The 26,499-nt window shown below is 52.4% G+C and overlaps 9 protein-coding genes across 9 annotated transcripts; 6 read left to right on the forward strand and 3 right to left on the reverse strand.

Moving 5' to 3' along the window:
* Positions 1-942: 942 nt before the first annotated feature.
* On the forward strand, positions 943-1,659 carry BDV14DRAFT_200131 (uncharacterized protein; the record flags this gene model as incomplete). Its single annotated transcript, XM_073773441.1, has 1 exon — positions 943-1,659. The coding sequence occupies one exon, from the start codon at positions 943-945 to the stop codon at positions 1,657-1,659; it is 717 nt and encodes a 238-aa protein (XP_073628106.1).
* Positions 1,660-2,634: 975 nt separating this feature from the next.
* On the forward strand, positions 2,635-4,849 carry BDV14DRAFT_59389 (DnaJ and TPR domain protein). Its single transcript, XM_073777111.1, has 3 exons — positions 2,635-3,284; positions 3,336-4,497; positions 4,558-4,849. The coding sequence occupies exons 1-3, from the start codon at positions 2,804-2,806 to the stop codon at positions 4,802-4,804; spliced, it is 1,890 nt and encodes a 629-aa protein (XP_073628107.1). The 5' UTR covers positions 2,635-2,803; the 3' UTR covers positions 4,805-4,849.
* Positions 4,850-5,746: 897 nt separating this feature from the next.
* On the reverse strand, positions 5,747-8,613 carry BDV14DRAFT_173254 (uncharacterized protein). The gene has a single exon (XM_073768709.1). It carries the CDS (start codon positions 8,209-8,211, stop codon positions 6,031-6,033), a length of 2,181 nt encoding a protein of 726 aa, XP_073628108.1. The 5' UTR covers positions 8,212-8,613; the 3' UTR covers positions 5,747-6,030.
* Positions 8,614-9,702: 1,089 nt separating this feature from the next.
* On the forward strand, positions 9,703-13,356 carry BDV14DRAFT_173256 (putative serine/threonine protein kinase). The gene is made up of 3 exons (XM_073768710.1): positions 9,703-10,986; positions 11,038-11,135; positions 11,184-13,356. Exons 1-3 carry the CDS (start codon positions 10,083-10,085, stop codon positions 13,137-13,139), a joined length of 2,958 nt encoding a protein of 985 aa, XP_073628109.1. The 5' UTR covers positions 9,703-10,082; the 3' UTR covers positions 13,140-13,356.
* A 165-nt stretch (positions 13,357-13,521) lies between these two features.
* nut2 (mediator complex subunit NUT2) lies at positions 13,522-14,160 on the forward strand (the record flags this gene model as incomplete). The annotated part of the gene is made up of 3 exons (XM_073773442.1): positions 13,522-13,552; positions 13,618-13,714; positions 13,788-14,160. 3 exons carry the CDS (start codon positions 13,522-13,524, stop codon positions 14,158-14,160), a joined length of 501 nt encoding a protein of 166 aa, XP_073628110.1.
* Positions 14,161-16,599: 2,439 nt separating this feature from the next.
* Positions 16,600-19,046, forward strand: BDV14DRAFT_208794 (amidase signature domain-containing protein; the record flags this gene model as incomplete). The annotated part of the gene is made up of 10 exons (XM_073775489.1): positions 16,600-16,986; positions 17,046-17,321; positions 17,464-17,545; positions 17,614-17,762; positions 17,818-18,102; positions 18,147-18,194; positions 18,256-18,469; positions 18,520-18,594; positions 18,655-18,789; positions 18,839-19,046. 10 exons carry the CDS (start codon positions 16,600-16,602, stop codon positions 18,973-18,975), a joined length of 1,788 nt encoding a protein of 595 aa, XP_073628111.1. The 3' UTR covers positions 18,976-19,046.
* On the reverse strand, positions 19,019-21,365 carry BDV14DRAFT_59508 (kinase-like domain-containing protein). The gene is made up of 2 exons (XM_073777115.1): positions 20,980-21,365; positions 19,019-20,884 (listed from the first exon to the last, which is right to left on the reverse strand). Exon 2 carries the CDS (start codon positions 20,855-20,857, stop codon positions 19,118-19,120), a length of 1,740 nt encoding a protein of 579 aa, XP_073628112.1. The 5' UTR covers positions 20,858-20,884; positions 20,980-21,365; the 3' UTR covers positions 19,019-19,117.
* BDV14DRAFT_59435 (uncharacterized protein) lies at positions 21,319-24,279 on the forward strand. Its single transcript, XM_073777113.1, has 6 exons — positions 21,319-22,409; positions 22,476-22,646; positions 22,711-23,217; positions 23,276-23,641; positions 23,709-23,922; positions 23,977-24,279. The coding sequence occupies exons 1-6, from the start codon at positions 21,780-21,782 to the stop codon at positions 24,078-24,080; spliced, it is 1,992 nt and encodes a 663-aa protein (XP_073628113.1). The 5' UTR covers positions 21,319-21,779; the 3' UTR covers positions 24,081-24,279.
* BDV14DRAFT_59556 (TauD/TfdA family dioxygenase) lies at positions 24,206-26,195 on the reverse strand. The gene is made up of 5 exons (XM_073777116.1): positions 25,733-26,195; positions 25,402-25,632; positions 25,280-25,335; positions 25,034-25,203; positions 24,206-24,932 (listed from the first exon to the last, which is right to left on the reverse strand). Exons 1-5 carry the CDS (start codon positions 26,100-26,102, stop codon positions 24,470-24,472), a joined length of 1,290 nt encoding a protein of 429 aa, XP_073628114.1. The 5' UTR covers positions 26,103-26,195; the 3' UTR covers positions 24,206-24,469.
* Between the last annotated feature and the right edge of the window lie 304 nt (positions 26,196-26,499).

A 26,499-nucleotide genomic window follows, 5' to 3' on the forward strand; every position in this document is an offset into this window, starting at 1 on the left:
AGCATGATTATCGGTCATACCGATCGTTATTGGCCGTGCAGGAATAGAAGATGCTCTCAGCATGCTTTTTCGGCGGGTGGTATTTCCCTACGCGTGGGACTCAACACGAGGCCAACAAAGGCGGCGTGGATAATAATGGATGAATGAATGGGGTTGCGACTTGAGATTATTTCCAGGCGACTGCGACTGTTTCACCACCAAAAGGATTCGGGGGCCAAGTTCCATCCAACTGCCCTGACCCGCGGGGCGAACCACCACCATGATACATGTCCTCACGAATACCGTCAGTGGTCCCCTAATGCAACACTCCGCTGCTGGCAACCCGCAAGGCAATGCTCGTATGCGCCGTCCTAGGGCCACAGGGCCATCCTTCTTCCTGGCAGACCCAGTTCGCTTATTACCGAAGAGTTCACTGCAAATCTCCGCTTCCTTAGCCCTTCCCGCGTGCAGTCGATCGTACCGCCGGATCAGGCGGCGCAGTGCCTGGTGCTCGGGCTGTCTGTATGGGCTGCTCCTTTGTTGGCTTCAGTGTCAAAGACCCTCCCTACCCAGCACTGCCTCCGACCTCAGGCACCTGTTCGATAAATATGATCCCACGTCACGCCTTACGGAAGGAGCCAGTTCCCTTGCTCTGTTCCCCTACTATTCTCTTGCGAGCGGCCCATTCAGACTAAAACATCTCGTGTGGCGGTCCACTCCTGATCGTATTCGCTCGCGCCTGCGCCTACTACGAACCTCTATTTCTGGTACATCGTCGCTTACTACTGGTTGAGCTCGTTGCGCGGTGCCCGGAGGTACCAAGATCTCTCAGAGAAGGCCCACGCGGTTGATTCGCCCTTCCATCCAATCCATATATATAACAGACAAGGACCGCTGCTGGCTCTTGCTGGCTTCTCTTTCCCCCTCTTTTCGCGTCTGCATATGCTATCGTTCACCATAACGATGGATCTCTCGTCGCTAGAGGGTCCGCCCATCACGGACAGCCGGTTCTCCAGTCCAGATCCAAGCACATTTAACGTGCCTCATATCCGACTCGAAAACACATTCAGTCCTGTCAGCCCGATGGAGTCAACTACCTATGACCTACCCCCACGGCCTGCCTCGACAAGCGCCCTTCCTCCACTCAGCAAGAACCCAAACACGAGTTCTCCAGGATTTTACCATACCCTACACCCAAACAACACCGAACGAAGCTTCCGCACGCCCCCAAACCAGTCACTCAACCCTGGGATATCACAGCGCGTAACCCACTTTACCGCATCGACAAATACACTCTCACCAACCCCTCGAACATCCCGCCCTTACTCAAACAGTGTCTCAACGCCGCACCAGCTCGTCTGGGTTGAAAGCGAACAGATCTGGCTGCTAACGACGAGATCGACATCCCCCCCAGAGCCATATCAGCGGCCGACGTCTTCACGGTCAAACCCGAGCTCGTCATCCTGGGGAACATCGTCTCATTCGCGGTCGATGGGCTTATATCCGTCAATGGACTATGCATTGGATGCAGATCCGACTGATCTACCGCCGCCTTATGAAGCTCACGTTTTCGATCGACCATTGGGGGGTTCGGCGCCTCCTACTACAAGATTACAGCCTCAGCAGCCGCCAGCGCCGCGCAGGTCGCGGTGGGATGCCATCGGACGACGAGTCAGTTGAGCTTCCGTGGTGGGATGAGAAAAAAAAAGTTGGAAGAGATACTTCTGTCACATCACGCAGTGTGACGACATCAATCCGAACGACCGGGTCGCTTACGGGAGGACTAGTCCGTCTGGGACTTAGGCGGATCTGGTAGCCTTTGCCACCGCTGAAGATGCCTCGCCTGAGTCGCCTCTGACGGGTTTACTCCGTAGTGGCGTTCCGTCAGGAACAAACTCTGAGTACGGAGTACAGAGTACGGCTGGAGTGGATGCTGTAAAAACCTGCGGCAGTCATTGCTTTGTTGCCTGAGGCATAAATTGGGCAGTCGCCTTGATTCTTGTGTACCTATATACCACCTGGATATGACTTCATATTGCATCTGGGCGTAATTAATGAGCTATGATACCTCAAGCGAATTGATTTAGCATTGTTTATGTTCTCCAAGTCTTGGACTCCGTACTTTGTTTCACTTAAATAGCCGATATATAAGCAGTCTCGGTGTGCGGACTCGGAGTATACATGTCGTGATACATTGGCCGAGAGCCCAAGACAATGCTCCATTAGGTAGTCGCAAACCTACACCATTTTTGTAGTCTACGGTCTAAGATAGCATCAAGGCCATTGCATTTCAAATTCGAGCAGCAAAAGCCCTCTGATGCTCCGTGTGCTCATCATTCTCCACCGACGAACTGCTGGGGTCTGCAGAACGCAGGCCATTCTTCAACAACCAGTCTTACCACACCCACAGCTACTGCCCAATGTCCATCATTTGAGACGAAGAACGCAATTCCGATTCGACAGAGAGCGGCACGTCTGCAGGTGACCAGCGCGATAGGCGACAGTAGACTAGATTGGCTATGATGATGCTTGCACGAGAGAGCACACGCTAAGCCGCCAGCCTCCAGAATTCTTGTCCTCTCAACGGCGCCGGACGAGTATCGGAGTTCGATGAGATTCTCTGACAGCTCAGCAAAGAGACCCTCTCCATAACAGGCCGGCGCCTCTTTATCAGGCCGTTGTCTCCTTTTTCTCAACCTTTGATCCCCTTTGAGAGCAGACCTGGAAACAAGAAAGAGTGTATGAAGACAATTCTCCAATTCCACCGCCTTCGTCCGTCTTCGATCGCGCCAGCCAATCAGCGGCGCCCGTCCCCCCGTTGAAAATGGTTCATTCTAAGAGTTTCTTCAACTTCTCTCGCTCCTCCACGTCTGACGCCAAATCTCAACAATCCTCTAAATCCTCCTCCAAATCCAAACCTTCGTCTCCTACCAAACTTCACTCTCGCTCTTCCTCCTCCCCCTCCCTCGCTGCGTTCGCTTCCCGGCCTAAGAACACGCATCGGCGCTCTCACGACCCCGACTCTCACCCGCTCAATCTTCCGCCCGACGAGCTTCGTCGCCTGTCAGCCATGGCCGCCGCCGCTGACCGCAGCTCGATGGACATCGATAGCAATGATCCCCGACTCTCAAACCCGCCCGCTGAGCAGCCTCAGACCAACGGAGAGCAACCTCAACAACAAAGTCCGACCCCGCCACCGCATCGCTCGAGCGGTAACACAGATGAAGCCGACTCGTTCAAGTTGGCGGGAAACAAATTCTTCAAGGACGGAAACTATAACCGGGCTATTGAGGAATTCACTAAAGGTTTGCCAATCTATACCATACAGTAAACAGGACAGTGGTTAATCAGAGCAGCTATTGAATTAAACCCCAATAACTCCATCTACCGATCAAACCGAGCCGCGGCGAACTTGGCTGCTCACCGATACCTTGATGCCCTCGAGGATGCCGAACGGGCGGACGAGCTGGACCCCGGCAACCCCAAGATTTTGCACCGTTTAGCACGTACCCTGACCGGTCTGGGCCGCCCCGCCGAAGCTTTGGAGGTTCTCGACCGTATCCAGCCGCCCGCCACTGCAGCAGACCGACAAAACCCAGAGAAAATGCTCAAGTACATTAAACAGGCCAAGGAGACGTTGGCCTCGAACCGTGGTGTGTCGATGGTGGTGTTCTGCATTGACCAGGCGAAACAAGGCCTCGGTCCCGGCGTGAAGGAGCCCCGTGCTTGGACTTTGTTGGCGGCAGAGGCACAATTGAAGATGGCCACAGGAAACTCCTTTGGCAAGGCTCAGGATATTGCTATCAACATGCTCCGCGAGAACAACCAGGACCCCGATGCGCTCCTCATCCGCGCACGGGCTTACTACGGGTTAGGCGAGACGGAACAAGCGCTCAAGTCGCTCAAGATCTGTATTGGACTTGACCCCGACATGAAGCCGGCCATCAAGCTCCTTCGTATGCTGCAGAAACTCACCCGGACAAAGGAAGAGGGTAACAACGCTTTCAAGGCTAAGGACTACCAGAAGGCCATTGACCTTTACACTGAAGCGCTCAGCGTTGATGACTCAAACAAGGACATGAATGCTAAGATCCTCCAAAACCGTGCCCAGGCATACATCAACCTGAAAGACTACGATGCGGCCATCAATGACTGCACCGAAGCTCTGCGCCTCGACCCAACATACTACAAGGCCCAGAAGATGCGTGCCAAGGCCTACGGCGGCGCTGAGAAGTGGGAGGAAGCCGTTAAGGACTACAAGGCTGTTGCAGAGGGCAACCCCGGCGAGAAGGGCATCCGCGAGGATATTCGCCGCGCCGAGTTCGAACTCAAGAAGGCTTCCCGAAAGGACTTCTACAAGATCCTAGGCGTCGGCAAGGACGCAACGGACACAGACTTGAAGAAGGCCTACCGCAAGCTTGCCATCAAGTACCACCCCGACAAGAACCGCGACGGCGAAGCCGGCGACGAGAAGTTCAAGGAAATTGGCGAAGCCTACGAAACTCTCATTGACCCTCAGTATGTTCCTTTCCATTACCCACTGTTTACTTTTTTGTTTCAAGTGCTGATAAATTACAGGCGCCGTGCTGCCTATGATAACGGCGAGGACCTCATGGACCCCGCCGACATGTTCAGTGGCGGCGGTTTCGGCGGCATGGGAGGCATGGGTGGAATGGGCGGCATGGGCGGCGGTGCCACGCACATCAACATCGACCCCAGCGTCCTCTTCAACATGATGAACGGCGGTGGCGGTTTCGCCTCTGCTGGTAGCGGCGGCTTCGGCGGCGGGCAGGCCCGCGGGTTCCCTGGTGGATTCCCCTTCTAAACTTAAAATCGAAGCGGTTTTGCCTTGTCTTGCCTCGGCTTCTTTACCGATCAGGAACAAGCAGCCCGTCGACGGGACCTCGCCGGCGTTTCAGTTGCGCCTTGACCACCGCGCCCTCACGCTACCTCCTTTATTACATCCTTTCTGCAACGAATCGAAGACGAAGACGAAAGACGAAAGACACGATCCCGGCTTTCTTGCACTTGCTTGCATCCTAAAAGTCGAAAAATTATTTTTGCACATTCTGCTCTGCTTCTGCATCTGCATTGCACGGTGTCGGTGTCTACATTTACCTCTTACCTACCTTGTTCACTATTGACCCGTCTATATCATTACCGTTTTCTCCACCGGTATCACCTATCGTCTCGCCTGTACTGCTATTGCTATATTCCGGCGTCTACTACCTAGCTTGGCTCCTTTACCTTGCTTGCCTGCTTGCCTGCATGACCGATAGACCTCTTCGTTTCTCTTTTCTTGTTACATTCCGTTCTATTTCGTTTTCCTTCATCTCACTGTCTTCTTACTTCACCCCTTTCTTGTTTGTCGCCACTCGACTTGACCTGACCTGACTCGTCGGACATTTTGGTTACGGCTAGGTTGCAGACCATCATCCAGGGAAGAGTCACAATCACCTCTTTCTTCTCTATTCGTGCGAGGCGTTTGTTATATACCTGGGTTTTCTTTTTCTACGTTTTTTACATTGACTCATCTGATGAGAACAGAACAGATAGGTATGTTTGGAGTGATCTTCATGGGTCATGGATATGATTGAGTCTCATAGCTATTCTATACGTCTAGTATGATACGAATGGATATGAATCATTGATGATTGAAATTCTTTGCTTGTTTATTGGTAATGTGAAGATGCGGAGTAATGTAGACTTTGTACGTTTAATAATTGGTATAAAGGGCGAAGGGTTACGGGCACAAGGGTAGTGATATGGAGTAGTAAGTGGTTCATTCTTCTAGTAGACGCGAGGGAGATATATTCGATTATATGAGAAAAAAGCCAAAATCAGTAGGTACAGGAGGGGATATATACATGCTCATCATATCAAAAATGCACCATGGGTAGTAATGGGGCAAAAATAATCAACAACGCAGTAACAATGGGTGAAGTAATGGTGGGCTAAGGGGTCATCATCAACATCACATCAACATCAACATGGACATGTCATACTAGGGCTAAAAAACAAGGGAAAGGAAGGAAAACAAATAGGAAATGATCAATATCCAAGACCCGAAAGGATAGTTCTCGTCTCTGCGAGAGCCATACCGCATACGCCTAGAGCGCGTACCTGCGACCCCTTGCGGAGCCGTTGCAGTCCCAAGGCGACCTTCCACCCTTCTGTTTCTTGAAGAACAAAGACATATCGCTTCCCTTCTTGGTCTCTGATCGTAGCGCGGAGAACATGGAGGCCACCGTAGGGTTGACTGCCTTTACTGTCCGCGCTGTTGCGAGCGGAAAAGTTCGGTGAGGCCAGACGGCAAGTATTCTTGCAGACCTTGAGGAAGTTGGCGAGATATGCGTCTGATTCTTCTGGGGATGGAGCGTCATTGGTACTCCGGCGAAAGAATGTCTGGTTTGCTTTTTGGGCGTTGGGTTTCGGAGGACCGACTTGCGGGCACCAGACCTCGACGAGTTTCATTGTCCAGGCTTTGACATCCCATTCTCGTTGGCCGACACCGCGGACATCGTCGTCTATGAAGAGTCCTTCTGTTGTTATGCGCAGGACTAGACCGTCTGTCACCATATTCTGACCCGACACCAGTTGAGCGATAGGAGTGCGAAGGAACGCTTGATTAAAGGCGTACACGCCCCTGATGACAATCTTGTCAGGATCCTTGGTCTCGTAAGGATTTCTGTTAGAGAAAGATGGTGGTGGTGTCGTCCGCGCTGTTGATTGTGACGGTGCGTAGGATGACTCGGAGTATGTTGACCCTTGACCGTATGGCCGTCGAGGTCGGTCATAGGGTCGAAACGAGTATGCATCATCTTCGTCTATAGGTGCGCTGGCTTTTGACGGGGATATGTTCGGTTTCTTCGGAGATGGTGTTCGTGGTGGTGGCGCCGACGCACTCGATACCTTGGAGGCTGTTGCTGCAGCCTCTTTGGCGGCAGCTTCTTGCGCGTCTTTGGCTTTCTTCTCTGCATATTTCTTTGCTGCAGCCTCTTTAAGGGCTGCAAACTTCGCATCAGCTTCTTTCTTCGCAGCAGCCTTTGCAGCTGCTTCCTTCTCTGCGGCCTCTTTCTCTGCCTTGGCCTTTGCCTCCGCCTCTGTCTTCTCGGCCCTGGCCTTTGCCTCTGCAGCCTCCTTTTCTGCTTTGGCCTTTGCTTCTGCTTTCTCTCTTGCAGCGCGTGCTCGCGCCTCAAAATCTCTCTTTCGAGCTTGAGCGGCCTCCTTATCCGCCTTGGCTTTTGCCTCTGCAGCTTCGCGCTCTGCCTTGGCTTTCGCCTCCGCTGCCTCGCGCTCTACCTTGGCGCGATGCTCGGCCGCTTCTCGTTCGGCCTTTAACTTTGCTTCCCTGGCAGCTGCTTCACGCGCGGCCGCCATCTCCTTCTCCAGCTGTGCTCTGCGTTCCCGCAGCTCATTTTCCATTTTCTCGCGTTCTTTTTGTCTTTCTCTTTCTCGAGCTTCTGCCTCCCGCTTCCGTTTAAACTCCTCCATTTTTCGTCGTAGCTCTTCCTTCCGCCTTGTCTCCTCTCGAGCCTTCTCCCAGTCTTCTGCGGTGTGTGGTTTCTCTTCCTTTTGAGGTTTTGTATCAGCACCGCCAGGGTTGGTGTTCGGTTTAGGACCAGTCTGCGGTGGCGGCTCATCATTAGCCCTATATTGATTCCCCGAATACTGATTTCCTGGCGGGGGCCCACCAGCATAGTTTCCGCCGTAATTACCCTGTTGATGCTGCCCTCCAGCCTGGCCTCTGAAGTTTCCGCCCCTTGAGTAGTTCGCTCCGCCACCACCTGGTCCGCCCGCACCTGCTGCCCCCGGACCACCAGACCCAAACCAGTTGGGTCCACTTCCGGGCCCTTGCCCTGACGGTCCACCACTACCAGCTTGGTAATTGCCGAATGCCCATCCTCCAACACCCACGACCCCAACCGCAAGGATGGCGATACTTGACCCCCCACCGCTAGCGACTGTCGTCGCATACCATAGCTGAACCACCGGAACCAAGCTCATCCACATGTAGACTGCGACAAGAGTGCATGCGCAGCCTGCGAGGAAGCTATTCCGCTGACATTGTAGCGATGGGAGGTAAAGAAAGCCAGAGCCTGCCGAGTGTGGGGGTATCACGAAGATGTCGTAGTTCCCTTCCGGCAGGTCTGATGCCTTGCGGTATTCGCCATGCGTGGTATTTGGCTTCTCGCCGTGGGGAGGCGGAGGAGGTGGGGGTCCGTCGTCCATCGTTCACGGGGCAAATTGTATAAGAATAGTGGAGTGGGTGTCCAGCGACGTCGACCTCGTCCTGTGCCGTTCCCAGTTGTTTCCCTCAGCCCGATGATTATCTCTGGCGATTAATTCGAAATCGACAGGACCTGACACGTAGAAATAAAGGGAAAGTTCATGTTCGCCGTGGCATGGAGTGGGCGCTGAGTCGTGGCCTCAGCGCTTGTTCGGAAGGTTCCAACGCTGATCGGGAATTTCGAAGAGTGTCGTCTTGACGGCCGTAAAAAAAGGTGCGATAAGAATGGATATAAGAATATATAGTGATAGAGGAAGAAGAGGGGAGAAGAGGGATGGAGGTGTAAAAAGGAGAGCGAAGGGAGGAGAGGGGATGGGCGAAGAAGAAGACCAAGGAAGACGAAGTGGGCAGCCGCAGCAGAGTTGTGAGATGCTGAGCTGCGTCTCCCAGGATCAGCGCTAACGACTGACCACGACAGCAGTCAACAGAACCCCCAATTTGCCGCTAGTCGACGTTGGTAGAGGAGTACTGGCCATTAATTGGCCCTGGAGAATGCGAGGAGGAGCCTGGACGAACCCCTTGGCTTTGCTGTTTTTTTGTTTTTACTTTTTTTCCAGAGTTGCAGAAAGTTAAATCCGCCTATACTATGACCTGGCGACGTTGTTTGTCTGCACACATTTTAACATTCTATGGCTTGCACGGGATATTTATTATGCTTGTGTTCAGTATACATCTCGTTATGGATCTATTTTCCGCAGTTTGTAGATCTGAAGCCTCTCCATTCCAGCCGTGTTCCCAGTGCGCATTCCGGGCGGGAGTCTAACAACAACTTTAATCAGCGACCAGACCATCCCATACAGCCCAATCCACTCTGAAAGCTCTCAGTAAGAATGACCCTCTAGCCCGACTGCTTCCAACCTGGCTTACGCAGATGGAAGCAAACATCGTGATGGTTTCTGAAAAGATGAAAGTGTTTATTTTGATTTTCCTGTTCTCGGTCTAGCGCCCTGTGGTAGCGGCTGTTCCTCGCTTATGTAACATCAAGGCGCAAACCATAAGAGGCTAGCTTTGGAGTACAGATGCATGCCTCAGGCAGTAAGGAGCGTCTGTTGAGCGATGCTCCATTGCTGACTTTTCAAGGGACTATTGATCGCCCTGCTGGTGTTCTTCCACCTCGTGGTTGTGCCTGATGTCCTGGAGACTATACCACTGTACGAAAGAATCCCTGCATGACTCGCACCCGTGATATTTGTGACATCATGCCGAGCTGCCGCATGACTGGGGTAATTGGTTTTTGTACGGTACCATGAGTATTAATACAGAAACCGGCTATAGAAAGCTCCCAGGACATGGTCAAAATGCGCCGTACTATACGGAAAGTAACCGGAAATAATACCACATTTCAAGCCCGATTGTTGCCTGGGGATGCCTGGGGTAAGTTAAGTTAACTAAGTCGGGCGTACCTTAAGTTCCTGAGGCATCCATCATCGGAGGCTGAACTGCATCACCGCTTCGATCCCCCGTCCTGGACTGAGACATGCCCCATCGTCTCGGTTTCGACAAGAGGTGTCATAGTTTGCGATTCTTTCGTCCGTGTCTCTTTCTCTGTCTCTTCCAATTGACGAACCCCTGGGGGTTGTCAGGCACCGCCCCCAACGTTACCGCCTCACCGTCGTCGAGCCCACCTCCTCCCCGCCGACAACTGGCCTCTCGTGGCTTGTGCATCTGCCTGCCTCGGATTGCTGCATATCCCTTGGACCTGAGCCAGGAATTCAGCTTCTCCTCCTCTATGCAGCACCGATAGCCGCATTCGCCCTCACGAAAATCTCGTCTCTCCCCTCCCCACGGGGTTCACCCTTTCCTCCTCCCCGCCATGGCTTCCTCCTTTCATTCCCAGTCCTACCAGAGCCATGCCGCTCAACATCGGCCAGTTCCTTCGTACAACCCGGTTGCCGCTTTGAATGCGCCTGCTGGGACATTCTTACCTGGCACGAAAGTTCAGGTAGGAAACCACCGAGTCGTCGTCGAGAAATACCTGTCCGAAGGTGGTTTCGCCCATGTCTATGTCGTGCGTCTTCCGCAGCCTGTGGACGGCTCAGATAAGGCGGTTCTCAAGCGAGTGGCCGTTCCAGATAAGTCAGCGCTCGCCAACATGCGCACGGAGGTCGAGACCATGAAGAAACTCAGGGGCCACCGTCACATCGTCAAGTACTTCGACTCCCATGCATCCCAGCTGAAGGCCGGTGGTTACGAGGTGTTTTTATTGATGGAATATTGCGCGGGTGGTGGATTAATAGACTTTATGAATACGCGGTTGCAGAACCGCTTGACAGAGCCGGAGATCATCAAGATCTTCTCCGATGTCGCCGAGGGTGTCGCTTGTATGCACTATCTCAAGCCTCCTTTGTTGCACCGGGATTTGAAGGTCGAGAATGTTCTTATATCTCGCAACGGAAGTTCTATCATCTACAAAGTCTGTGACTTCGGTTCTTCTGCACCACCACGCCCGGCCGCGACCTCGGCTGCAGAAGGCCGTCTGATCGAGGACGATGTACAACGCCATACGACCATGCAATACCGAAGTCCGGAGATGATTGACGTTTATCGCAAACAACCTATTGATGAGAAGAGTGATATCTGGGCTTTGGGAGTTTTTCTCTACAAGCTGTGCTACTACACCACCCCGTTCGAGGAAGTTGGACAGATGGCTATCCTCAACGCATCATACAAGTTCCCTCCATACCCTCAGTTCTCAAGTCGGTTAAAGATGTTCATTTGTGAGTACTGTCTATCCTTGCGTGGGCTATTTTTTGACTGATGATATTCAGCAACGATGCTCAAGGAGAACCCGCAAAAGCGCCCCAACATCTATGAGGTGCTGCGTGAAGTATGCCAGATGCAAGGAAAGGAGGTGCCAATTAAAGATGTATGATCTTCTATATGTTACCACAAGCTGGCAAGCTGACAGTTTTAGATCTATGCCCATCGCTCACAATCGGAGGCACGCCGTTTTCAGGAGCTTCCGCCGTCTCCAACAGAGACGCCACAAGTCGGAGCGGTGTTCTCTCCTCCTATCCAAGAAACTCAAATCAACATCCCCGAGATCGCGCCAATGCGCCGTGGCCGACCTACAAGACCAGACGCATCACAGCAAAACTCGGCGCGCCCGAGTCCCTCACCTTTCCGCGGAACGTCTACAGATCCGTTTGCCGCTCTGGATGGTCAAAAGGCACGAGAAGCAGCAGAGGAGAGATTTCCTTCACTTGATCAGTTCAATATCTTGCATGAGACGAAAGGCAAATTTGACTTTGAGCCTAAGAGTGCGGACCAGAAAGAGGATGATGCTCTCGCTCAAAAGCTCACTAATGCACTGGCCGACGATGCATTCGCGAAGCACTCGCCGCTACCCCAAGAGCCTGCCTCTGAGTCTCCTAGCAGACGTTCGCAACCTCCAACCGTGAGGACCTCGCCTACTGAACGCAATCAATACCGTGATGAGCCCCCATGGCAAGCACCGCTTTACCAGCCAGCACCACAAAAGCCCGCAATGGTCTCTACTGGAACTATGACTTCGCCGCCTGACAGCCCTGGGCTTTCCACCCGACCAATCTATAGGTTCCCATCTTCAGATCAGCAAACGCAGACTGCAGACAGCGAGAAGAGAAAATCTAGGCCCGGCATATCACCTATTCCTTCGTCAAAGTTGGAGGTAGACCCGAGATTGTCTTCTGACAGGTTGTCTAATTTGTCAGCGTCTTCGCGACCTTCTATGGAAGCGCTCCGACCGTCTAACCTCGAGGTTGACGACTCGGTACAGCGGTCGAGATCTGCAAACAGCCGGTCTCGTCCAGTTTCCATTCACGGTGGGCCTAAGCTTGAGCTGCCACCGCGGACCGCGGATAGTGCCCGTTCCTCCCTTGATATGCCCCGATCACCGTATGACGGTGGATCGCCGCTGCAGCATGCGAAGACGGAGGTTGACCACGACCGCAGTAACATCTCATCGGACGTGGATTATCTTCGAGCGAAAGAGGAAGAACAGAACCGGAAGCGCGAGAAGCGATACAGTGGAAGCTCCTCGAAACACACCAAGCGCTCCAGTCTCTCCTCATTGTCCATTTCCGGCACCAAGATTTTGGCTGGCCGATTTGGCGACGCTTTCCGCCGCTTTGAGGGTAGCCAAGACAACAAGCTTCAATCGCCTTCTCAGGAGGACATCCCCAGACCGTTGTTGTCTCCAGTACCAGGCTCCGAAGCCACTGAAGCACCAGTCGAGTCTGCAGGCAACAGTGATGAAGATGATATCTCGCCTGAGATGCGCCGCGAGCTCGAACGCCGACGTCTCTCACAGGAAGAGAAACGCGTGGCTAGTGCTGCTGCTGAATACCGCCGCCGGGTAGCCGAACAAGGAGAGGGAGGTCGACAGCCTGGAGGTGATGCGAGGTCTCCTGCAATCCTCAACAGGGTGCAGACTCTACTTGGCGAGGCCAACAAAGCCCCTCCACCACCCAAGACCGCCACAGGGTACGGGAAGTATACCGAGACTTTCGATTCTGCTTTGCCGGCAAAGCAGCCTGAATCACAGTCACGACCGACCACCAGGGGCTCAGGCCCAGCACCGCCGCCAGTGACGAAGCAAGAGACAGCGTCAACCGGATACGATTCTACACAACGCACGGGGCCACGACCGGCAGCGCCTCCAAAGCCAAAGAACCTCCGTGGCGGGTCCAGTGGCGCAGACATGACCGGATCCAGCAACTTCGACCGTCTTCAGTCTCAAAGCCAGCAAACACAGGGTGCGCCAATGAGCCCAAGCGAAGATTGGGAATCGAACTTCAGCCGCCGCTTCCCCAGCCTTTCTGGCATAGAGATGGTCGAAACAGAGATCGAGATACCCAAGCTCCCTGCTGTGCGAACGAAGGAGGTGTAAGAATCACTTAATACAGTCATCGTCATTGTTTAGATTAGCATGTATTGTTTTCGTCTAGTCATTTGGACTCTTGGTGCTCGGAGCGGGTTGCATATGTATCGCTGGACTCGACCATATTTGCTATTTGCTAGTTTGTTCGATAGACTGGCTCTAATGCTCGTGGTGTGCATGTACCTTTAGCTTACTTATATATCCTCGAGCGAGTCATTACATTTTACAATTCATACAAAGAAAAACTCTCTGTTGTAGGACCGGCTATGAACTAGATTACCAAATGCGGTTAGCTCGAGATACCCCGGCCGTAGCTTATCGCCCACGGAGCTAACTAAAAGAATCCGCTTGCGCTTCACTCCCCGATCACCATCTCCTCACTACCATAGCCATGGCTCCCATCACGCTGAGCAAAGTCGACGGTTCGTACTCTGCTGCTCTTTGAGATATTGATGTCAACCAGACTAACATCGAGATTATCAAACAGACGAACTAAAAGACATAATCCAACACCTCTTCGAAATCCAATCCGCTGTCCATGGCTATCTCGGCCCAGAAACACAGCAAGAGCTCGTCAGAAAGATGTACGATATTCACATTCCCTATGCTACTCGAAACACCCCGTTTCCTAAGAGGAAATACTGACCAATCCCGCAGCAAAAACCTAACAACCTCCCTCTCAACCCTCTCCATCCACACCCGCGACGACCCATCCGCCACAAACCAAAACACAAACAACAATACAAACTCGCTCGATCCAACCCTCCACTCCATCGCCATCCCACCCGAAATAATCGACTACGTCGACGCCTCGCGCAACCCGGACATCTACACGCGCGAGTTCGTCGAGCTTGTGCAGCGCGGGAACCAGGATCTCAAGGGGAAGAAGGAGGCGTTTGCGAGTTTTCGCGATGTCCTTGCGCGCGAGATGAGAGGGGCTATGCCGGAGATTAGGGGGGAGGTTCAGAGGGTGCTGGATGCTACGGGTGGAGAGGCACATGAGGGGGAGGAGAGGATGAGGGAAGGGTAGATGATGAGGATGGGGGGGCGGTGGTGCCTCGTCTTGATGCGTATCGTGGCTGTGGATATGTGGATGGATGGATGGATGGATGGATGAATGACGTTGGACACGTAGACTTGAAGCTGGACTTGAGTCTACAGTAGGAATCCTGAATCATGAATCACGATTATGACTATGACGATGATACATACCGGCTTCGTCGCCGTCATTCCGTGGCCGGCCCCGTGATCCGCGGCTGCGAGTTAACCGTTAAGTCTATCTGGTCTAACTCCAGTGGAGCCAGACACAGTATCGGCCGATTCGGGAACAGGGACATGCTCGACCATCGAGATTGTTTCATATATACTACATCGTCGGCGAGCGATAGCAAGGCACGGGACTTCGGCAGGTATCGGGGAACGGACGGAGCACGGGAGGTGACAGGGATCAGTATCGCTCTTCAGAAAACCAGGGACAGGTACGCTACGCACTACCGACCGTGCAGGTGGGCTGGCCCACCGCCGTGTCTACGGGGCCGGTAGGTGTATCTAATCTAGAGGTAGTATGAAGGATCACAACGTCAGGACGGGGTGACCTCTCACGTGCTCTTGCGTATGCGTATACCTATCTACCATATGCAAGTCACCGTCTAGAATGGGAAGGAGTCGGACTCGACTTTCCCTGAAGGATGCGATTCTTCAGGTTCCGTCCCAGTCTGCAGTCTTTGTTTGCCAGTTGCCTCATGAATTCGTCAAATAGATGATCAAGCAACTTGATCTATTCGTACTTCTGTAACTACGTGCAATCTGTATACCCGCACCCACATATATACAGTATGCAGGACCGCGACTCCAACTCGAACGCCATCTGCGCGCGATTCTTCAGAAGCAAGCAAGTAAGCAATCAAGCAGTACATACATAGCATAAGCGCTGTTTCAAGTCACCCGGAACAGTATCCCACCCATGCTACGGCATGCCTAGCCTAGGTAGCATGCTCTAATCAAATAAAGACGGACCTACGGGAAGGGGGGGAACCCGAAGAGTCATGGAAGGCACCGGCTACTGCACCCGCGTCAAACAAACACCATGCACTCTGCAACACACGTTTCCAAAAAATTAAGATCCAACAAAGAAAAGTAAACGAAACTAAACTAAACTTATTTGCCGTGGATCGCACTCGGCATTAGGGCCTTGCTCAGCTGCTTTTTTGCTTCTTTAATCTATCTCCAGTAGCCTATTATATCAGTCAGCACTACTCAGCAGGGCGTGCGATTGTGTAAGCTTGCATGAGCTCGCTTGTTTGGTGCCGCGCGGTGGCAGACGCAGGTAGCATCACACCGTTTCTTGTCGAGGCTAATGGCCTTGAACTTGAAGAAAGGGGCGTGACTAGATAGTTTATCTATGTATCGTTCTAGAGTCTAGATTCTCTGAAATGTGATGAGGCTATACATAACTTGGTTTGTTTGTTTGTTTCATTTCGTCACGGGACTACTGTACCTACCTACCTACCTATGGGATTCGGGACCATTGCTCATCTCTGTAGATGCATACATACATACATCTAGCAAACAAAGTACCTATCCGATTCTGTTACCTACGAGCGCGCTTCTTTTCCCTATGTGTGCGGCTGCCGGCGACTCATTGCAATCTGGACCAGCAGGGTCGTCGAAGTGAGATCCCCTGATCCACAGAACAAAGTACCTTGGAGTGGTAATTGGTTGCAAACTCAAAACCGGATGTCAGTTCTTGCATCCGTCTACATCTAACGATTCGATTCAAGACTTGCCGTTGCTTCTACTGCTGCTGCTGTTGCTGCGCGAATCAAGCGGTCGACCTCTCCCGTTGAGTCGACGCCTGAAAATCCTGCAACGGCCAGCTGGCTGGCTGGCGGGTTGTCTTCTGATCAGGGTCGAGCTGGAGCTGAGACGGACAGGGTGACAGAGAGTTTTCCTCACCGCAAGTCTTTCACCGGCGTTCAGGCAAGCGAGCTGAAGGAAAATACGGGCAATGAGTGCAGCCCGTGGAGCCGATCCACGCCTTTGCCGCCGCGCAACAGCAGCAGCAAGCTCGGGAGATGACAGTCTACCGTGACCGTTTAGCAAGGCTGCACCTGGATTGCTCGTGCGACTCCATGCGCGGATATCGTAAGACCGACCGCTGATTGGTTGCCGTTCTGATGGGTAAGTAATCTTTCATCGGTCGACGTTAAGAGGCCCCGGTCATTGGCTCGATTACTTCCCGAATAAAGGAGCTATACAGAAGTTTTTCCAAACTTTCAGGACCATTTTCCGTGCTTGATGGCAGAGGTCCGAGTACTTTATTCGCCGCTAAGTCGCTGCGCTCCTGTGGATCGGAGCTTTTCAGCACTTCCTGTTTTTCGTAGGATGCGCTCTTTGAAAGAGGCCGCAACAGCCTTGAAAGACCCCGTCTCCATAACTGAATTTGCGAATGATATAAAGGCAATGCACAATGGCAGCGAAACTCCGCATCCTCGTTCTCACGGTTACCTTCTTCGTCTCAGCCTTAACGCTGTTGGTCTGGCCACATGATATGTGGAAGGTCCCGGAAATTTTTTCCCGCCGTTCGGCTCGTTGGCAGCAGATTGCGAGCGAAAAGCGTGATGCTAACATGGCCAAAATCCCGCCAGGATGGATCCTGGATCCGCAAGTCCTGGAGGATGGAAGGTCCCGTCACAGCATCGTTGGCGAGTACATCGAGGGCCTGCTCGACGCAAAGTCCAGAAGCGTCACCGACATGGATGTGCCGGAGCTTGTAGCCAGGATGGGAGTGGGCGCCCTCACAGCTGTTGAGGTGGTCACAGCGTTCTGCAAAAGGGCTGCCTATGCGCATCAATTAGTGAGTTGGCCCTCGTGCATTGGCAGACCAGGATTCTCTTTCTGAGACTTTTCCCCTAGAGCAACCTCCTGCTCGAAGTTAGATTCAGTGAAGCCATTGACCGCGCTCGAGAGCTCGACCACTACTTCAAAAAACACAAACGGCTTATTGGCCCGCTGCATGGTATCCCTCTCACCCTGAAGGACCAGTTTCACATCAAGGGTCTCGATACCTCGATGGGTTTCATTGGGTGGATCGGTACCTTCGAAGGAGAGCTAGGTACGGGGAAGGACAGGAACATCGAGAGCGAGTTGATTCGAGAATTCCATGCTCTCGGCGCCATTCCTATTGGAAAGGTAAGTCACAAACATTTGCCACTCACTCACAAAGACAAACAACTGAACAAAAGTACGGAATGATAGACGACGCTGATGCAGAGCCTGTGGGTAAGTTGAGAGGGGCAGTTCTTCATCGTCAAAACTTAGCTGACCAGTAAAGGCTCCCGAAACCAACAACAACATCCTTGGATATGCACTCAATCCCTGCAACCAGAATCTTTCAACTGGCGGTTCATCAGGAGGTCCGGTAGCTCTTGTCTTTTGGTTTTCTTCACATTTGCTGTCAGGCACGGGACTGACCGATGTCTAGGTGAGGGCGCCATGCAGGCTTTGAGGGGAAGCGCATTCGGCATCGGAACCGACATTGGCGGCTCGGTGTCTATGCCAGCTTCGTTTCAGGGTGTCTTTAGTCTGAAGCCATCTGCGGGTCGAATATCTTTCAAGGATGTAGCAAACACTGTATGCCGATTCTTCCCTTTCTGAGCAGCCAATTAAACTGACATTGCTTGACAAGGGTAAAGGACAAGAAGTCATGCCAACCGTGGTTGGAATCATGGGCCGATCGGTGGATACACTCCGGCTGATACTCAAGTCTATTCTGGTGATGGAGCCATGGCTCTATGACCCCTATACCCTTCCGATTCCTTGGAGGTCTGAAAAGGAGTATAAGCCGTCGAATCAGCGGGGATACAAACCGGCCTTCGGGTTCTTGACGAATGATGGTGTGATAACCCCTCACCCTCCAATATCGCGCGCCATGGAGATAGTGAAAGAGGCCTTGCAGAGCAAAGGACATCAGGTTTGTCATGCTCGAGGATAGCTGATGTCTGCTAACGATCCCAGTTGGTTGACTGGGACTGGCCCCACAACAAGGAGACCCTGGACATTCATGTAGGAAGACCCACCTCCAAAATGCGAAGTTGCGTACGATTCTGACAATAGCAATGGGAAGTCGTCAATTGCTCGAGGGGACGGTTGTTATGATGTCTATGATGCTGTGCAACTTTCGGGCGAGCCCTTTGTTCCTGAGATCACCAACTTGTTTCCCAACGGCAAGCCGAGAGCTCCCGTACCATTGCCGGAGTATGAGGAGGTAGTGAGGAATATGAAAGACTACCGCAAACGATTCCTTGACTATTGGTCGTCAACCGCGGAACGAACGGGAGGTAGGCGTTTCCCTCAACCTATTCGAGACCGATGAGATTGACATGGTTAGATCGCCCGGTCGAAGCTCTTCTTTCCCCTGTGACGCCATATGCAGGTGTTTTACCCGGAAAATTCTACCCTTCCAGTAAGTAACGGGATCATACATCCATTGGATCGAGCCGTTGGCTGACTCAGCATTTTGAAGCGTACACCAGTTCTGTCAACGTACTGGACTATACCTCAATTGTTATCCCAGTCACCTTCGCAGACCAAGAGATCGACATTGTCAGCTCCAATTTCAAGGCTCTGAACGAAGAGGACAGACTCAGTATGGAGTACTGTAAGCCTTTCCCTCGCATTGACAAAAGCATGTCCCTGATGTATGACAGATGACCCAGAAAGGTATCACGGCGCCCCAGCCGCTGTACAGCTAATAGGGCGCAGGCTGGACGAAGAAAGGTTGCTGTCATTGGCCCAAATTGTGGTCAAAGCCTTGGATGACTACAAAACGGACCTTGGCGAGTGAAGCTGAGCCAAAATCGGGAGGCCGACTGTCAGAAAACGCATTCGTATGATAGACACTGGTGATAGAATATCAAGTTCGCATTTTCGTAGTCCTATGTTGAGAAGCTTGCCGGTATAAGTGACTTCTTATTATTGTTCAATGATCAGGTTGAAGGTTCTGGTGAAGTTGCGAGAACTTCAAGCACTTCGCATAAAGATGGTCTGTTCTTTCCAAACACCCCCGCTGCCCATTCGGGACTAGCAAGAAACCTCTTAGCTCGAGCCAGTTCTGTGCTCCAGAAACCGAGCAGGGTATCCATGACAGTGCCAAATGTCCGGGGCGTGTCACGTTCCAGGTCGGTTTGCGTGATCGGATACAGTAAGCCGTCTGCCCGCACTACTCGTGACGGCTCGGACTGCAGCCCTGCTGCATGCCAGTCCGGCGTGTCAGCCGTGCAACGCTTGATAAGATCCCTTATGGTTTCTGGGGTCCGTTGGAAGGTTGGAAATTCAACATCTGGCTCGATTGGAAATTGATTTGCGACGTTGCGCTGAACGTTACTCAACCCCTCGAAAACAGCGTATATGAAAAGGCCCAGTGTATACACAACTGCCTTTTCTTGGGCAGGCTGTGGTAGAGCAAACCACGCACGATTTCGGGCCTCGATCGGGCTTTCTGTATTTGTGTAGCATGTCGAATCAGACAGTAAATGTCTCTTTGCGTACCCATCAAGCAGACGATCGTAGGGGGTATTGATGACACGGTCAGGAAGACGAGACCGAATATTCTCGGCGTACTGTCGGTACAGGACTTCGGGAGAACACCACTCATACCAGTTACCCCTCTGTTCAAAATCGCAAAGGATGGCATTCCCTTCCGCGTCTAGCAACACATTATCCGGTCGTAAGTCGGAGTAGAATCTGCCTGTTTGTTGGACATGAGCTAGCGCAGAAGCTATTTGGCGACACCATCGAAGCTTCACAGAGTCCGACAAAATTCCAGCGCGCTGCCGAGCGGGGAGAATATCACGGAGCGAGCCGCCATGAAAATTCTGGAGTAGGAAACCAACTACACCGCATTTCCCACCAAATGCGCTCCTTTTAGTCACAATGGCCAGGGGCCGAGGCATAATGTTGGGATGCGGGGGACAGGTGAGTAAAAAATGAAGTTCATGGTACGTATGATGCAACGAGCTGTTTGCGGACTTGAATATGGCAAAAGACTGGTCAGACTGTGTCACTAGGCTCACAGCTTCATTAAGCTGCTTGACGAGGCGCAAGTCCTTGATTTCGACGGTCGGCGGCCAAGCATTTGGCGCAACATCGGACCACGATTCCTGGAGAGATTGAATTGTCCTCATGTTCTTCTCAACGTGATAATCCCGCTCAATGTCTAGTGTCATGTCTGCAACATTTGGAGTGATGTCCTCGAAGATAAGCTTCGATCCAAATGGTAACCTGAGATATTGATCGAGAAATCCCGGATTCTGAGTGCAATGGTGGTCGAGCGCACGGCAGAGATGTTTTGCTAACCCAAGTTGAGAAATGGCCTTCCCATCACGTAGAGGCACGCCGATAGATGCATCAAGGCTGTGGCGCAGTGCGGGGGGATGATCTGTCTGATCTGAGATGTAGAGCAAGATTCGTAGTGGCGGCAGGTTCGGAAGAAGGTCAAGCGGGATGGCATAAACGCAGGTGCCACATATGGTCGCTCCATCTATCCGCCAGCGAGAAGAGGAAGTATCGAGGGTTTCGACCCGGTTCCGAGGGTTGAGGAAGGAGCGATCCCATGACGGGGGGCCGAGTCGTCCGGAGGCTGGCTGGAGATGGTCTTGTAACTCGTGGTACTTCAGAACGAAGCTCGGACGCCAGACAGCATCAATAATAAGATGGCTAAGCTCCATTCTGAGGTTGGGTATCAATGCCGTGTTCTGGAATCGCCAGTGCCGTCCTTTTTGTCAGCTTATGATTCTCAAATATTGACGGCGACAGCCATGTGTTCAATGGGAATGAAGGACTAGCTTACCAAGTGGATGGCTGTCAGCACCAGAGGACGCCAAAAAAGCCAGGCCAAGACAACGTGGCTTCAGAACGCAAATGAGAGCGACGGACGTGACGAGAAGGATGGCGAAACGGAGACGGCGACTGAGCGAGGCTGAGAGAGACTAGAGAGAGAAAGCCAGAGAGCAGAGGCGGCACAAAGTTAGATAGAAGAGGCCAAAGAGTTAGAGACTCGTCAGGATTTACCCCTCATGCACGAAATGCTCCAGGAAGAGATGAATAATGGATAAGCTCAACCACCCCAGCAAGGATGATTGGGAAAAGCAAAGACACAACGAGAAGCTGCGCCTAAAGGGGCAAGGATTGCTGCTACCAGTCCCATCGTATCAGCGCTTCAGGTTTTCCAGGTGATTCCTCCAGCTCAGGAAGTGACAGGTCCATTAATCTCTGACATGGACGTCTTTGCGCAGGCCCAGAGTCGCCTCTATTGAGCAATGGACATTCGATAGCGTCGCCCAGCCTCTAAGCGATAAAAGCTCGCCCAGCGCTCTTGAAAGGATTAAATTGCGCCTGTCATCTTGCCTTGACGCCGGCGCGGCCAATCCCTGCACTGGCGGATCAACATGGTATGGTGTCTCCCAGGCCCCAACACGCCAAAGAATTTTCTCCCTCCCTCTTGAAAGTTGACTGCTCGACCTCTCTTTTCAACCGTCCGACCGTCGTGGTACGAACTGTAGGCAGTTTTCCTGCTGATTTTCCTGCGCTATCCCGCCCCCAGCTTTGATTGCCGACCTCGCCTTGCAGCCAGGACTGTTGAATGAGCTCATGGCCGCAATATTGTCGCCAACTAAAGCGAGCAGGGATACAAGGAATATTCCGGCCGCTGTAGACGCGCTGAACCCGCCACCCCCACTACCCAGCCTGATGATTACCAGGGACGTTGGACGACACTGGTCGGACTCGAGGCTTCGTCCACCTGCAGTCTCTGGTTTGCATGGACTAGCCTCGACGCTTGATGCAGTGAGCAATGCGAGCGAGGTCGTAGGTGATCAGATGCTTGTATTGCCGGAATATGGTTTCGAGAGCATCGGTGGGATGTCGCTGTCCTGTTCTCCGTATCGGTCTTCATGGAACACTTCTTTGTTTGGCGCCCAGAGCGCCTTCATCAATCAACGCAACACTTCAACATTAAACGCACACGACTTTCACGCTGCCTCGCTGTCCAGCGGGCGGGGTGATATGGTTTCGATGCCGTTCGATTACAATCGCCCGACCAGATCGTCGCCCTACGCATCCTCTTCCTGGGCCATGTCAAATGACGGATCGGACAGCGATTCGTCCATCGCATCAGATGAAGAGCAGGAAGAGATGCCTGCTGGTTTAGACGAGCGAACCGTGAGTGCCGTAAATGCGCCCCCACTTGGACCCTGTAGTAAAACCTGGTATCTTCCTCCGGTAAGTCGGATCATCACACCAACGACTGAAGTTGTCGATGTCTAATCGCAACACGTGCTCTGGTAGAGAACTCGACGGAAGCGAAAGGCCATAGACGAAGAGTCAACGAAGAAAAAGAATCGCAAGTCTGGCAGTACCCGCCGCCGGGGTCCCTTCAAGGATGATCGCAAGCGCAAAGACACAGCCCTAACAAGATCCCTAAAGGGCTGCGTTCGATGTCGCATGATGCGAATAAGGGTAAGATGTTACTTGTCGTTGATGGTTTCTGTTCCCCTCCTTTGCTGATGGAACTACTTCTCAGTGTCATCCGAATCCCGAAGATCCTCATGGCGATTGTGATACTTGCCTCAAGGCACATGGGTCCAAAGCCCAGAGTATCAGAAGGCTTCCCTGCCTTCGAATGATCATCACTGACGTATCATTATATCGAGAGCAAGACAAGCCTTGCCAGTTGTTTAGCAAGCGCTGGCAAAATATGGATGTCATCGACATCACGAACTGGGCTTCCTCCGAGATAAAGACGATAACGCTTTGCCAGAACAACGCGGAGGCCCCTTATGAAGTGCAAGTGAGAGAGTTCGTGCCGTTCGAGGGTGATATGCTGGAATTGACATGGGTCTCGGGGAATCGTGTCAGAAGCCACAAGATGCCACAGTATGCGCTGGTGGATATGGAAAGTGCTGCCCAATCGTTGAGATGGCTGACTTCCACATATGTGGTTCAGTATATCGTGGGAACCGTCGGAAATCTAGATGAATTGATCTGGCAGACCTATTGTTTTGCATTTCGTTATCAAGCAAAAGGAAAGGTAAGTGCCGAGCACTACCCCCCTGAGAATGTGCAACCTTGCTCAGCATGCAATGCAGCCACCTCGAGAAAAGACCCTGGTAGCGGACTGCCTGAAGTTCTGGGTCGGCTGTCGTAAAATAAGCAACCCAGAGCACATCCTGAACCCCGAGACATTGGGAAGTGCCCCAGTGAACGACCCCAACAGCCCTTTCCACGCAAGGGTGCCGATGCCAGCTATCATGATTGCTCAGATGGAATGCATCATGTACTCCAGAATCCTTCGGCCTCTCGCAGATCGAGTGCTATCAGGACTGAAAGACCTAGTCATGGCCAACAAGCGAGAAAATTGGCTGACCATCTACTTGACATCTTTTATCCTGCTTCACAGTTGTGCAATGTTAACAAGACGGGACTGGGAGACGGCCCGCGAATTTGGCATGCAGGTATGTTCCCTTTGAGAAGTCCTTCAGAAATCGACGGATGAAACTGACGTCAGGTACCACCGCTCAGGATGTTTATGCCAACCTCTTGGGCATACAGGGGATGCAGGCCGGCATGCAAACCATGCTGGCTCACTTCCACTACCTGAACAAAGGCGTCTTGCCGTTCCATCTAACCTATGACGACAAGTCACTTCGGAGCCTGGCGGCGGCAGCAGACTTGGACAGCGAAGAACTCGAATTCGTCAAACAGACATCCGAGTTGGTCAACCGCCCAGATCGAGGTGAGTGGATATCCACCTAGAGCGACGAGCGAGGTGAACTGATAGCAACTCTAGTGGCGCGCATGGCCGAGGTACGGGCAAATAGGGAATACGGAGACGACATGTTTTGGATTTCGCAGCTGTATGATTCTGAATGGCGGCCTGGGCCGACTGCTTAGAGCTTGACGAGCCCAAGTATACTCCCCCATGTATTTAGGTGGCCAACGTGCAATTTGCGATAGATAGAAAGCGCTATGATAATGACAATTCGATGAGCGACAGAAGGAGAAGAAGCAAAACAAGAACTTTTGGAGAAGCGCAGTAAAATAACAGAAGCGGACTAGCAATCTCGTGAACCAAACTTTTCGCCCTCGCTGTACTTGCCCGGTCCACCACGCCGTCCTCCGTGCCAATGCCCAATGGCCCTCTTCCTTTGCATTATTATCCCTTCCCTTCCCTTCCTTTCCACGTTCCTTGCCTTTCCTTCCTCTGCTTACCTCCCACTAACCCCCCTACTCCCCTTCGTCATTAATTCTGCCAGGTTTCTTCTGACCACCCCCATACCCAGCTAATCACATGATCCCGCAACCCGCAAGATCTTGCCGTCTTTGCGCGGAGGCTCGAGGTCCCAGTGCTCCTCACGCTCGTCATCCTCAAAGATACGGGCCCACGACAGCTGCAGCGATCGGGGCAACTTCCAGCACATTTGCTTGTTATTCAGCCAGATCCGGATCAGATGGCGTGCCTTTCCAGCGCTGTTCTCGAACGCCTCGCGACGGTGCAATATTGCCATGTTGTTGATGAACCGGAGGTCGCCGCGTTCTATCCGGGGGTTGATCTCGTGCTTGCGAGCAACAAAATGAATCATGTCTAGCGCCTCCGCCTGGGCTTCGGTCAATCCGGGGATACCCGGGCTTCGCTTGTCAAATGGCACATGTCCGACCAGCAACCGGCGCGAGAAAGACGTGATGAGCTTATCGTGGTGGTAAAAAAGGATGGGGCGGGTGTAATATGACGGAGAACGACCGAATCTAGCCACATGGTTAGTTACTCCTTGCAGAGATCGTGTGTATATCTGGCAAAGATATCGGTCGAAGCAATTGTCCTGTGGCACAACGCGACGGGTACTTACGTGTCAAACGGCCAGTTCGACTCAGCCATCACATGAATTATGTCCGGGCGAGTGGCTGCAATCTCGTTGTACACAGTCCAGGCGGATGCGAGAATGCTGCGCCCGCCTTTTTCGGAGAGGCTTTTGGTGAACAGGCACAGGCAGTCGGTGACAGTATCGGTATGGAACGGCTATACACGTATTTCTCAGAAACCATATGCGTTTGGGAGAAAAGGGAAAATAAGTCCCTATTTCATTCACCCTTACCTTGTCCTCGGTGTATTGGACGTCTCGCTGCTGGTCGCCACGCTTGATGACATGCACTGTTTAGAAGCGAATCTCGTCAGAAACACAGCACTATTCCATCTTTTGTCAAGGCAGAATCGTACTCAGCATTGAACCGCGCTGGTCCTGTTTCCCGCGTCGCTCGCCGATGTAGCTCGATATTCCCAGGTACACCACCGTGAGATCCTCCATGGCGTACGCATCAGGGTCTAGCCCACGCACAATCGAGAACCCGCGGCCTTCATATACATCGCTTCGCACTTTCGCAAGCGTTTTGCCGAGCGAGGGTAGGGGGAACGTTGTCTGTGAGACTTCATGACCACCGAGGCCAAAGCCTGCTCGCGTTTTGTCAGCCTTCGTGCGCTCTCGGCTATTTTGGGCAAGACCACCAGAGCGCCGCCTCTCACTGCGATCCACCAAAGATGGGATACAAACCTTTGAATATTTCCAGAGCCTCGGATATCTCACGCTTGTCCTCATCCGTCAAGTAGTACACATACTCGGTTTCGTCAGGAAAGTCTTCTTTGTCCCAAACTAAGGGGCCAGATAGCCGGGTGGGCCAGCCCGCAGGAACTTTCTGAGGCAAGTCTTCGGCTGCGAGGCTAGCCTGGACGCGCTTCCTATAGGCTACTTCGTCGACCTCGTACCCAATTTTGGCATAGGTTGCTGGACTATGGGTTTTCGGCTTCGCAGCGGTCCGGTCCGCATCAAGAAGGAAACGTGCACGCAAGCCAGAAGAGTAATAGGCCTCGGGAGCCACCACGAATGGGTTCGCAGGCGGAAAGCTAACAGCAGATGGAGCCATGACTGACAGATGTGAATGAAAGTTAGACAAGAGAACCTCTGGTTGGATATGATGCTCTACGATGCTCTGTACGGGAGCAGTTCATCCCTTTTATAACCCACTCGATGAGAGCCATCGACTTTAGCTATCTTTTCTGGGAGACCACAACAAACGACAAGTGGAGTGCAATTGAGACGCAGTTGAAGTTGAGACGACTGGAGAGAGAGACCTAATCAAACTGCATATTCTCTTGCAGCAACGTATGAGAACTTGAGGCCGTACAACGCCGTTCAATGGGAAGGCAGCTCGGTAAGTTGCAAGGATCTGGACTCGAGTTGCCCATGCTGGACCTTGTGGCAAGCAACTCATCGAGGGTTTCAGGAAGCCAACCTATACGTATGATTTTAAATTCTCAATT

This window comes from Aspergillus stella-maris (assembly GCF_047715825.1).
Source record: "Aspergillus stella-maris strain CBS 113639 unplaced genomic scaffold BDV14scaffold_27, whole genome shotgun sequence".
NCBI classification, from domain to species: Eukaryota; Fungi; Ascomycota; class Eurotiomycetes; order Eurotiales; family Aspergillaceae; genus Aspergillus; species Aspergillus stella-maris.